General features: G+C 45.0%; 1 protein-coding gene across 50 annotated transcripts in view; it reads left to right on the plus strand.

The window, feature by feature from the left end:
* The first annotated feature begins 6,795 nt into the window (after positions 1-6,795).
* The window catches only part of RIMS1 (regulating synaptic membrane exocytosis 1), a 462,151-nt gene continuing 455,463 nt past the window's right edge, over positions 6,796-13,483 (plus strand). For 49 of the 50 annotated variants that reach the window (XM_084959111.1, XM_021072879.2, XM_021072912.2 and 46 more), the window contains exon 1: positions 6,796-7,374. In XM_084959111.1, coding sequence (XP_084815237.1) covers positions 7,211-7,374 — 164 coding nt within the window. In that variant the 5' untranslated portion in view covers positions 6,796-7,210. The remainder of the gene's footprint in view (positions 7,375-13,483) is intronic. The other variant, XM_021072886.2, reaches the window with a different exon arrangement.

A 13,483-nucleotide genomic window follows, 5' to 3' on the forward strand; every position in this document is an offset into this window, starting at 1 on the left:
TGAGAACAGAATGACGTCCCTTCTTTTAGGTCCAAGGACAAAGACATTCCCACACATTCAGTTCTTCACAAAATAAATGACAATAGTGGAATCGTATTAAAAATCAGATTAAAATAGGAGTTTGGCTGAATTTGAGCCAAAATCTGATATCCAGTTCCAGCCAAGCACTTTGAGTGAAATCACTGGAGAGCCAAGCATTCTTTGAAGCCAGAGAGGTGATATTTTTGCAAATTACTCTAACTCTGTATAAATAGAGCGACCATATAATTTATCATCCAAACTAGGACACTTTTAAGTGAAAGAAGATGCGGTTGATAATAATGCCAATACAAAAAGCGCAAACTCAGATGGTCAGGCCTGAACCAGGCCCTAAGATCACCTTATGTATAAACCGTTCTTGTGTTCTGGATTACAGCGATGCTCATGGAAATGGTGGGGAACAATCTATAGAGATGTGATGAGAACTGAAATCAAAGCTCAATGATAAAATTCACTGTAGGCAAGAGAGCATCTCAATAGATGTTGAAGATATTCCTAATTTATTTCCAAATTTCCCAGAAATTAAAAACTTTTTATTTTTATTTTTATTTTATTTTTTTTTTTGTCTTTTTGCCATTTCTTGGGCCGCTGCCACAGCATATGAAGGTTCCCAGGCTAGGGGTCCAATTGGAGCTATAGCCACAGGCCTACACCAGAGCCACAGCAACTCGGGATCTGAGCCATGTCTGCGACCTACAGCACAGCTCACAGCAATGCCGGATCCTTAACCCACTGAGCAAGGCCAGGGACCAAACCCGCAACCTCATGGTTCCTAGTCGGATTTGTTAACCACTGAGCCACGACGGGAACTCCTAAAAACATTTTAATAACTATAACTGGAGTTAATCAGAATCCTGAAATCATCAAAGTGCTACTTGCTTATTCCTTGGAGTAGAAATTCACTGTAGGAGTTCATCTCCTGCATTTTCTCCTATCCTCACAGTGATCCGGCCTCCCAGGACTACTTCCTGTTCCTCCCGGGCTCTGCCCCTTCCCAGCTCCAAGCCTTGTGTCCTGTGCTTTCCTCACCTTGGAACACTCTGTCCAGCTCTTCTTCGGCGGGTCCTTCTACTTCTTCAAATCTTGGATCACGGCACCCCTCCTTAGGATGCCATGACTGCCTACTTCCCAGTTTACTCTCTATTAAATCTGGCAAGTTATTTTCTGGAGCCATTATCAAAATCCAGCTGTTCCTGTGTGTTTATTTATGCATGCCTCTCTCCTCCAACAGCCCTGCAAGCGCCTGGAGCAGAGGTCAGCAATCCTTTTTCTGTGATGAGGCAGGTAGTAAATATTTTAGGCTTTGCTGGACATATGGTCTCTGTGGCTTCTACCAGAGCATTGTAGCATGAAGGCAGCTATAGAGAATACGTAAATCAGTGGATGTGGCTGTGTTCCAATAAAACTTGATTCACAAAAACAGGCTTTGAGCTGTATTTGACACATGGGCCCTCCTTTGCCAGTTCCCTCTAGGGCCATTACTTTATATGCAGTTTTCCTTCCCACAGCCTCAGTGCCTAGGCCTAGCATGCAACTTAGCTTTCAATGTTAACAAAATCCTAGAAGGCAGATACAGTTATTTCCATTTTATAAATGAGCAAAATGAGCCTTAGCAAGACTGACTTCACCTGAACTCGTGTAAATAGTCTATCAGCACCCTAGGGCTCCTGTAACAAAGTACCACAATCTGCACAACTGCCTGAAACAACAGAGATTTATCCTCTCACAGTTGTGGAGGTTAGAAGTCCAAAATCCAGGGATCAGCAGGGCCACACTCCCTCTGAAGTGCCCAGAGGAGAATCCTTCCTGCTTCTTCCAGCTTCTGGTGGCATTCTTTAGCCTGGGGACACATCCCTCCCTCCTCTGCCTCTGTTTCCACAGGACCTTCTTCTCTGTGTGTCTATGTTTCCACATGGCTTTCTTCTGTGTGCCTGTGCCTTCTCTCGTCTTATAAGGACACTAGTCATTGGATTTAGCACCCATCCTAATACAATGTGATCTATTTTAACTAGTTTCCTCCATAAAGACCCATTTCCAAGTACAGTCACACTCTAAGGTTCTGAGTGGACATGAATTTGGTCAGGAGAGGAGAGACAGTATTTAACCCACTACATGTGTCAAATGATAGAACATGACCCCATTTCCATGATTTTTCCACTTTGAAGTTATAATCTGAGTTATTAAACTTTCAGTTAACTGCAATGTTCAATTTTAGACATATTCTGAGAAATGATGATTTGAGGGTACCAGTAGAAAGGAGAGTTAAGAAACTTACCTGAGAGAAGCTATGTCTAAGTCATTATTTCTGCCTTGTACCCTGAACATAACATTGGAATTGACCTGAAGGGCATCTGATACATATCTTATGAATAGAGGTTTAAGACACTTTTCTGTAGACTTCATTGCTTGGGCCAGGAGCATTGCATGAAAAGTTCCATGCTCTCTAGTCAAGATTTCTGGATACCAGGCTTATAAGTTGGAGTTTTCCTTATCTAAAGCAAGTCCTCCCTTAGGGAAGTGGCACTTCTATTGCCATCCAAGTACATTTGGGAAATTCCAGGCCAAACCATGTAAAGCAGATTTTGTTACCTCAGTAAATAATTTCTTCTTAGTTAGCATCTTTTATTTATTAAGGTGCCTGGTGAATTTCTAAGAGGAAGGTATTGTGCCCGGTTTTCTAAGTTTATTGGATATTTTTTATAGAGTAACATCAGAAACTAGTCATCTGTGTCACACACCTTGGTATACCTACTTTGGGTGTTTGCTTTCTTATCTAAGTACAGATAAGTTCTGCTTTTCTGACAGCAAACTTGTAGAAGTACACTTCTCATGCATTTGAACCCCTCCATAATGGATAAGATTTCTGGCAGAAGGGGAGACACCAGTGGCTGTACAGTGGCACCTAGCAATTTATCAGTCAATTCATTCTCTCCTTTATTTGTTTATTCACTCACTGATTTCACATATGCTTTTCAAGCAGCAAGAAAGGAGTTATGAGCATAAAGATGATTGAGACCAGACTTCTTGTCATTAAATCCTCTGGAGAATACCCAGCAATCATCATTTCTCAAATTAATTCTTTTTTTTTTTTTTTTTTTGTCTTTTTGCCATTTCTTGGGCTGCTCCCGCAGCATATGGAGGTTCCCAGGCTAGGGGTCGAATCGGAGCTGTAGCCTCAGGCCTACGCCAGAGCCACAGCAAAGCGGGATCCGAGCCACGTCTGCAACCTACACCACAGCTCACGGCAACGCTGGATCCTTAATCCACTAAGCAAGAGCAGGGACCGAACCCGCAACCTCATGGTTCCTAGTGGGATTCGTTAACCACTGTGCCACAATGGGAACTCCACGCAAATTAATTCTAATAAAGGGAAACCACATGTAATGGACTGGATTGTGTCCCCCTAAAATCTGCAGGTTGAAGCCCTAATCCCCAGTACCTTAGGAAGTGACTATAATTGGAGATAGGACATTTAAAGAGGTAATTAAGGTTAAATGAGCTCATAACGGTTGGAGCCTTAACCCAACAGCAATGAGGTCCTTATAAGCAGAAGGAGAGATACAAGAATGGGCATGCACCAAGGAAAGGCCATGTGAGGACACAGTAAGAAGGTGGCCAAGGAGAGAGGCCTCAGGAAAAATCAATCTTGCCAACACCTTGATTGTGGATTTCTAGCCTCCAGGACTGTGAAAATAAATTTCCGTTGTTTACGCCATGCAGCCTGTGGTATTTGTTATAGCAGCTTTAGCAGTTGAAAACAACACTGTTAATTGTTCATGATGCCCTGCCTTCAAGAACTTTATTCAGGTAGTTCTAATGTCTACTGAGGACTTCTCATTCCATTATTTGTATCTTAAAAGTACTTCATGAGGACCAGATTGCCTGTAAACCTTTGGAGGACAAGGCGCCTATTGTATCTTCACCTTGACCGGCAGAGATGCAGGCATCTGGTAGAATGAATATGTCAACTACCTTTTTCTTCCCCTCTTATATTAATCCTGGAGAGATGGCCTGAAACATCTCTTAGGGAGAGCAACAAAAAAAGAAAAAGAGAACTATAACGTATTAGAAACATCACTAGATGCTACAAATACGTCTTCTCATTTAATAGCCCTTTTATATCTTGAGGTAAGTATCTTTACCCTCCTCTTCAGATGACGATGCAGAGGTTCAAAGAGGAATTGAACTGAGATCATAAAAATCCCTGGTAGAGCCAGAATTCAAACTCATTTTTTCCTTCCTGAATATATGCTGGCCTGAGGAAAATAAGGATAGAATTTTAAAATGGAGATGCTGATTAGAGTATTTTCATCAAGTGCTTAATTAGAGAAAAGAAGAAACCTGGCTGGACAGCAGCATGTTTGAAAAAGAACTGGAAATTTTGGTGGACTAGGTGTTTATTTCAGTGACATCCTCACAATCAACGTGGCTACCAAAAAGCTAGGCCAATGTTAAGTTATGTAAGTAGAGTTGATTTACAATATTGTGTTAGTTTCAGGTGTACAGCAAAGTGATATATATATATATATCTCACTGCTATGCAATAGACACTTGTTGGTTATCTAATTTATATATATATATAGAGAGAGAGAGAGACAGACAGACAGACAGACAGACAGAGAGAGTACTGTGTATAATTTAATTCCAAACTCCTAATTTATCCCTCTGCCTTCCCCTTTGGTAACTATATGTTTGTTTTCTAAGTCTGTGAGTCTGTTTCTGTTTTGTATATAAGTTCATTTGTATCATATTTTATGTTCCACATATAAGTGAGGTATCATATGGCATTTGTCTTCCTTTCCCTAGCTTATTTTTCTTAGTATGAGAATTTCTAGGTCCTTCCATGTTGCTGCAAATGGCATTATTTCATTCTTTTTATGGCTGAATAATATTCCATTACATATGTGTACCACATCTTCTTCATCCTTTCCTCTGTCAGTGAACATTTAGGTTGCTCCCATGTCTTGGCTATTGTAAATAGTGCTTCAATAAACATGAGTGGATGTATCTTTTCAAAATATGGTTTTCTCTGGATATATGCCCAGAAGTGGAATTGTTCTTGATATCACTATTCAGGACGGCTAGTGAAAAAACACAAGTGCGTCCAAAGGCAGGTGAGGAGAACAAGCAGACTTTGAAATCATGATACATACTTTTGGTTTAATAAACTGGAAAGGTTTAATCTGGAAAAAATTAAAGATGACCTGATGGTCATCTCAAATAGTTGAAAGATTTTCAGGTAAAAGGGGGATTTAGATATAGAGATAAAACTAAGTGTTAGTGAGCCTTCTATTACTGAGATTATTCAAACGGATGTATCCAAGCAGAAGCAACACCTGCATTCAATGTGAGATCAAGTAATTAAACTCTTTATTTTTTATTTTTATTTATTTTTATTTTTTTGCCTTTTATGGCCTCACTTGTGGCATACGGAAGTTCCCAGGCTAGGGATCGAATTGGAGTTACAGTTTCCAGTCTATACCACAGCCACAGCAATGAAAGATCCGAGCCGTGTCTGTGACCTACACCACAGCTCATGGCAACACCAGATCCCTGATCCACTGAGCAAGGCCAGGGGGATCATACCGGCATCCTCATGGATACTAGTCAGATTCATTTCTGCTGCACCACAATAGCAACCCCTTAAATTTTTTTAAACTTGAAGATTTTAGGATTTTTAGGATTCATAAACAGCATCAACATTTTCTTCTTCTTCATTAACAAAGATAGGCTTGGAAGAAAAAAATATCAATGCTAGATCACTTCTGAGCTATAGAAAGACTTCTGCAGGAGATAAACATATCAATCCTCTCATCACCATTTCTAAGAGAAACTATTGTTTAATTCGAAGCCTTGTCTATATTGATTCCTTTTATAAATATATTAACAAAATTCAGTCTCCAAGTTTAAAAGCTGATAACATTAACTGTTTTGAAAGGATTGTCTATTTATTTTTGCCTTTATCAGCAAGAGGAGCTCATCCTTAATGCTTATCATTGGGCCAGGCACTGAGCAGAAGCTTCTTACAATAGGCTGTGGTGGGGCGTTTTTCTTATCTGGGATCAGTGCTCCTTGAGAAGTACCTGCAGAGGCTACGAAGTGAGTACATGATGATAGCATCATTAGAGGAATTAGAGTATATAATCCATTTGCAGGCACCAGAGATGTGCGGTTATGTGATGAGATGGGTTGCCCAGAGCCCGAAAGGACAAATTAAAGATGCGCCTTGGTGTGGGGCGTCTGGAGGGGGAATTCGGATACACCGCACAACAGCCCTTCTGAGGATGGGTCAAGAGAGACTGCGTACAATGGACCCAGACAATCCAGGCCTTTGAAGGGGAGTATGTGTATCAAAATTATCTTTAAAACCACATCGCGGTGGCAATGAACACTTGATCGGTAAATCAGAAAGATACGGTAGGGGAAAAAAAATGCATGCAGAGGGTGTTCCATCTCGTTCAGAAGAACATCGTGGTTGCTCAAATATTATTACTGCTCCACGACGAATATGGGAACGAGGATGATGATGATGAATGCAACCCATGGAAAAATAGGGCTGGCGAGAATGACAGAGCGGAGGGACCTGGAGAGGGAGGATGAGTCACGGGCGAGGGGTACCTGGGCTGGAGCGCAGTGGTGTGCAAGTTGGCGAGCGGGGGGAGCGACGGGGCGCGGGGCTGGGACCGCGAGTGGGCGGGTGGGCGCCGTGGGCGGAGCGGCTCCGGGGCTGAGCTGCCGGCGGCCGTGTCTGAGAGCGAGCGAGGCAGCATCACCCAGAGCGGAGCCGCCGAGACTCCGCCTAACTGACACCCAAACTCTCCTCCCGCAGCCGCGGACGGAGGCGGCAGAGCCGGAGCATCCTCGGCGCACCCGAGCATCCTCGCCCCTCGCCGCGCCCCTGCCCCTGCCCCCGCCCCGCCAGCCGAGGCCCGGCTGCGGGAGGCGGCCGGGCGCCCGCGCCTTGCCAGGGCCACCAAAACAAAGGCAGCATCCGGGGCTGGGTGGAGGCAGAGGACCATGACAGCCCGGGCTCGCACGCGCCGTAGCCCCGCCGCCGCCGCCTCCGGGAGGGCCCAGCGGTGAGCCAAGCAGGGGAGCAGCTGCCAAGCGTGGATTAGAAGGTGCGCCCGCGTCGAGCCGAGGCCCACGGAGGGGCGGGCAGGCCGCGAAGATGTCCTCGGCCGTGGGGCCCCGCGGTCCTCGCCCGCCCACCGTGCCTCCCCCCATGCCCGAGCTGCCCGACCTGAGCCACCTGACCGAGGAGGAGAGGAACATCATCATGGCAGTGATGGACCGGCAGAAGGAGGAGGAGGAGAAAGAAGAAGCCATGCTCAAGTAAGCTGGCCCGGCCGCGCCATCCGTGCCTCCATCGGTCCATTCGCCGCCCGGTACCCAGTCCTCCCGGCTGAGTGTGGGGGAGGGGCGGGCCAAGATTCTGGGTGCGGGCGGAGGCTCCCGCCTGAGGGCCGGGGGGCGGGGGGTCCCGGCCGGGCGGAGGCCGAGGGTACAGGTGGAAGGCGGGGATGCAGCCGAGCCCTGCTCCGAGGAGCCCGGAGAGGATAGCTGGGGACCGAAGTGCCAGGAGGACTGGGTGGACCGGGCCACCCGGGGTGGGATGTGCGGAGGCTGAGAAGAGTCAGTGCCCCAGTGGAAGGAAGGGCCCAGCCAGAGCAGGTGAGGGGCAGGGCTGAACCGCGGGAGGGAAGGCGGGGTGAAGAGCTGCCGAGAATAGCTCCTCTTCTTTCCCTGGAGTTGTTTAGCAGGTCGGGATTACCCCCGCCCGGGATGCCAGTATTTATCTAAGTAAAACGCTGATTTTGAGTGCTCATTTTGTTACTAATTCATTTCACAGATCGAGGCTGGGTCTTTTTTGGGGGGCAGTTGCCATCTTTGGTAACCTGCCTCCCCAGCTTCTCTTTAACCTTTGATACACGGTCTTCTACGCGGAATACCTGTGTGAAGACACAGTTCTTCCCAGTATATAATGCCATTGGCAATGCAAAGTTTTTAATGATGGGAAAAGCTGATGGAGACTCTGGCCTGAATAAAACAGAGGTTCCACTTTACTGGTTTCCAAGAGACCTCGGGGCCTGCTGGGTTCCTGGATGAAGCAGGATAAGAGGGGCTGAATATTTGCACACATCCCTCCTTCTTTAAAGCTCGTCAACCCTGCAAGGGTTCTCCGTCCAGCGCCCCGTTTTCCTGGGTCTGGGAGGGGATGGGGCTGGTGGCTGGCGATGCAGGCATGTGTTTCACTGCACTGCTGCTTGCCTTAGTCTCAGGCAATACAGTTCACAAGGTGCTGGCCTCCCCACCTTCTTCCTTGCACAAGTGTGGTGGAGCTGAAAGGGACTTGAACCCTGCCTTACCCTGAAAGGGCTTCCTGTATTCAGGAAAGTTTTCAACTTGGCAGTGAGGGAATTTAGAAGCCCTGACTGGGACTAATTCCTTGGCATCCTCCGTTAAGGCCAGACGGTGCATCTGGGGGCAGAAAACTGGTGTGAGGAGCCAAAGGGAACCTGTTGCATCTGGAGTTACTGGAGAGCAAAGAGGAACAGCAAAGGGGTGACCCCCCACACCCAGTCACACCCTGCTCTGCCTCTCCCCACCCCTAGGATTGCTGCCTGGATTGGAGATGCTGCCACAGAAGGGAGGTTTCTTCCGCTTCTCTCAGTATAGCAGAACCTCACAGGAGAGGGCTGGAAGGAGGCTGAATTCCCAGCCTGATGGGTCTCCCCCCGTGCAGCTGCTACCCAGCTGGAGAGGGGGTATTGAGGGAGAGATGTGGGGGCCGGTCACAGCACCAGAAGAGAAATCCAGTCATCCCTGCCCTTTCATCACAGACTCCAACAGGGGCCATTAACTCAGAAGGCCAGAGCCAGCCTGCTTCTGTGAAGGCAGCAGGTTTCCGAATTCCCTGCTCCTTCTTATCCAAAAAACAAATACTTTAAGCCTGCCGGCTGGAGGGAGCCAAAACCCTCCTTAATCTGCCGCCCAGCCCTGATGGCACAATGACGTCCCTAGCGCTGCAGGCTTCCCCTCTTCTGAGACTGGAAGTAATGGATGGTGTCTGCTGGTGCTGCTGTCTGTCTGTCTGGTTGTCACTCCGTCTGTCCTCACTGGTTGCAGCCCCTGCCACCTGTCCTGGGCACCTCTTCTGCTGGTCAGAATTGACAGGGTTATTTCCGTTCCTTCTGGTGTTGGCTGCAGATGGCAGGTGGACAGAGGCCTCCAGCAGCCAGTGGAAAACAGGGGTCTGAGCAGGAAGGGAAGGCACAGTGCAAGCAGGTGGCCATCACGCCTCTTCCTTGGCTGTTTCAGGGCTGGTGGAGAGTGAGGGTTTTAAATGGGGGGGGGGGGTGAGTTCCACAACCGAATCTCAAACCTGCTCACTGCCTAAGGACAGCAGCCATCGAATCACATGGGCTTGTAAGGGACAAAAGAAAAAAGAAGAACACCGTCCAACTGTTCATGTCTAAAACCTCTTTCCCGCTGCCACACCTGTGGCTACCCTCTCTGGCCAGTACGTGGTGATCCTTTATTGCAAGGATTCACAAAACATCTCAGTATGTGATGCTTTTATACAACAGCCCTCTCTAATCCCAGGCCTCAACACTAACTTTATCAGTCAGCCTCCTCTGCTACTGTCTCGGCTTTTTGTGCAATGGCAGATGGGGGATGCTTGGGAATCCATCCCCCGCCCGAGTTTGCTGCCATGTAAGCCTGTCCTCGCATCCACAAATTAGTGGGACAGAGCTCAACTTTTTTCTAGAGGGTACTTTATGTCTTAAAAACTGAGGACTGTTGGAGTTAATCAGAGGACACACATATATGGGAACTCAATGACATAGTCACAGGTGGTGACCCTTTCTGAACTTTTCAAAAAGATATATTGGGAAACAGGAGGTTTTTCACAAGGCTTTGAACTATTTGTTAAAACCAGAGATGTGTTTCTGTGGTAATGGATGGTCATCATGGCACATATCTGAGAAATGACTCCCACAACAGGCCCTACAAAGCTGAAGTTCTAGGAACAGAGCATTTAGGCTTAAAATTCACTTTTGCAAAGCCATTGCCTTGAGCTATTGTGTGTGCTCTCTGTTCATAATATATAAAAATAGGCCTTAGTAGAGAGAAGAGAGAAAACTGATGGGTGAATATGCCAAAGAAATATTATAAAATATCAATTAAAATATATTTATACAGTTTCATCAGCCCTGATTGTATATTACTCTTCAATTTGGTCCTGACAATGTCTAAATATGTATAAACGACAAAGAATAATGAAGCTACTTTCTCCTCAAGATTTCAGAAAAAAATTATTTGAAATTAGAAGCACTTTGTCATAAAAATAATTCATTTTGTTGGCAAAGTGCACTAATTTTAAATACCATTGCCATAACTAGAAATAGTTGACTCCTGCAAGTAATTTCTAATGGTGGGATTTAATTACCTGCAAATAGAAGGTCTTTCTTAATTTTAGTAGGCTTTGGGGCTGTGTACGTAGGTGTGTGTGGGTGTAGGTATAAATGTGTGTTCTGGAAGTTTTTTGAAACCTAACTTCTTCAATGAAGACTCCTTCAAGTAACTGTCACCAGGCACCATGAGCCAATATATTACATGGATTGAAAATTGCATTATCTGGGACCTAAATCAGAGAAGATCTCATTTGATCTAAAATCTTATTCCTTTTTTATAAAATCTTCATAGAGAAAGGAGCTACAGAATAGCAAGACAAGAGAAAAAATATAAAGAAGCAGAGAGTGAAAATGATGGCTTGAGGCTGGGAATCAAGAACCATATTGGAATATTTAATAGAACTACTAACATTTATTGAGCATTTACCTCATGCTGGCCATTATTCTAAGTGGCTTTTGAATCAAAAGCCAAATAAATAGTTGAACTGTGTTCAAGTTCAATAGATGTGTATTTGGATTCTCACAACAACTTGTGCAGAAGGTAAGTCAGGTCACATAACCCACAGATCCTTATCCCGCACTCAGAGTTCCTGTAATACCTTGAGTTGACTCACATGAAGTGGCCCAACCAGGATTCAAAGCCAGGCTCTTCATTCTAAGTCCAAGTATCGTCCCACATAGTATACTGTCCTTCTACCAAGATGAAGCCTGGATTTCATCTACCTCTTCCTTATATGAATATCTCTTCTTCCCTTGGTTTCAGAGAAGGGGCTTGGCAAAAGGTTGAGCTGATTCAGAGGACCAGCTGCTGATTAGAGGAGGGCCTGGTGCTTTACCCAGACTCTTAAGAGAGTTTCCCAGTGGATTGAGGGCAAGGACATTGTCTCCAGTTTGAAGATATAACAAAGATCATGAAAAGACCATTTTTTGCATCCAAGCATTTGGGAGTTTAAGTTCTAGTGCTGTCTCTTAAATAGTGTAAGTGTGGCCAAGAAATTGCATTTGGGATTCTGTGAGGTTCTCTTTTTCTTATAAATCCTGCAATTCATGGTGTGAATTGATTTATAAAGTATATTGACTTTGGACTTGTCCCTCTTTCTTAACAGGGACCCTCACACCCACTAAGTCTTCAAACATCTGTAATATGAATATTTACTTCCTTTGTAAGGAAGAGTGACACAGTAGAGGGGTTGAACTCTTATAGCGAAGCTTTTCTTCCTCATTTTTCTCCCTCCAGCCACTCATAATATTGTGACCCAAAATGTATACAGAAGGCTCAGCTTGAGAGACCCCAATTAGCAACTGGGATAGAGTTAAGGACAGAGTCCCCAGGAATGCAGGTAGCATGTTTTTACTGAGTTTTGCAAAGGTCTTGCACACCCAAATATTCTGTCCTATTGCTGAGGCAGGGATGGGTAAGGAGGGGAAAGAGAAAAGGCAAAGAGTAATTGGAGAAAGCTGCTGAAATATGAGCAGGTATCTACCTGTCCCCAGATCCTGTGTTAAGTAGAAAAGTCTGGGGGAGAACATTTACCCTTTCACCCAGCGTCTAGTCTCCTTCACAGCCCTAATGGATAGGATTAAATGAGGGAAAGTTAGCCTTGAACTATTGCAGTTTTCTGCTTTCAGCAAAAACCTACCTTAGTAAATGTGCATGCTTAGTCCTAGGCCCCCGAATGCTCATGGAAAAAATTCAGAAGACAGAAGCCTAGAAGGAAGGAAGGAAGGAAGGAAGGAAGGAAGGAAGGAAGGAAGGAAAGAGAAAGAAAGAAAGAAAGAAAGAAAGAAAGAAAGAAAGAAAGAGAAAGAAAAGAAAGAAAGGAAGAAAAAGAAAGAAAGAAAGAAAGAAGGAAGGAGGGAAGGAAGGAAGGAAGGAGGGAAGGAAGGAAGGAAAAAGTGAGGTGTTATCAAAGAGAATGGAGGGTAAGAAACATGACAGTTCACATTTTTGCCAGCCTGCCTTGGCTCTCGTTTACCTCTATGTATTCCTTCTTAATTGGAAGTGAAGGGACACTCTTGTTGAAGTAAATGGATTACTAAGTTTGAAGCAGAACATGCAATGTGAGCTACAGGTGTCACTGCTGTCTGGAATAGAAACATCACCTCGGGAATGTTACTTGCTCAAGGTGATTTTGAGCTAACCCTATGCGGTAAGCAGCCAGCTTCCTGCAAAGACATCAAATAGCAATTCCGGCCGTCATATTACTGTCCTAACTCTGTAATATGCAGATGGGTATGCTTGCCATACCATGGATTTTAGAGTCCATGGTATTGCATTTCATTTGTATTTATGGAGTATTTTATATTTTTAAACAAATTTTTAAACAAATTTTTTGCACTTTGTCCTGTGATGGGTGTTGGGTATTTTAGAGCTGGTTCTGAGTGTTGTAAGCTGGCCTGAGGCACATGGAAACTTAATAGAAGCTAGACCCTACACACATGGACACGGATCTTCAGTAATCTTGGAAGTCTTCTAAAGTGTATCAAGGTGTGGGTACCATGGTTTTGTTTCCTCTTCTGTTGGGGAAGGAGCTTAACATTTGAATGTTTCGCTGGCTACTGTATATCTTTTACTCCGCCCCATGCTTACCTCTTGAAAGGTCTACCCTGTGAGAATTCTATTAGTTACTATTAGTGAAATTCCCAGTACTAGCTCAGTGCCTTCCTGACCCTGTGCTCATGACATATGATCCTGAATCTGGAGAATAAAATTTAAAAAGGAGCAAGAGAAGATATCACATAGCCAATGACCTTTTCCAGCCTTTTCTGAGAACCCCAGGCTCTAGATCTTCCCATAGGTGAGAGGATAACCCTGTGGGCACCAGGGCTTTCAGATCTGACTGCTTGGCTCACAGTGTTCCCTAGTGCCTGAGCACTTCCCACCATGTTCCTCCACCATGAAGTTCTCTCTTGTCCCTACCGTGTTCCAAAGTTGATGTATTAGGTAGACTATTTCTGACAAAGTGTCAGGTGATATTCATTTCAACAATAAGACCACTGTTTTAGGTATTAGAATTGGATCAGGC

The sequence above is a fragment of the Sus scrofa genome, chromosome 1 (assembly GCF_054392235.1).
Source record: "Sus scrofa isolate SSC_HxYL_T2T_F1_AM1 chromosome 1, Sscrofa_HxYL_maternal_Yorkshire_Landrace_v2.0, whole genome shotgun sequence".
In the NCBI taxonomy this organism is placed as follows: Eukaryota; Metazoa; Chordata; class Mammalia; order Artiodactyla; family Suidae; genus Sus; species Sus scrofa.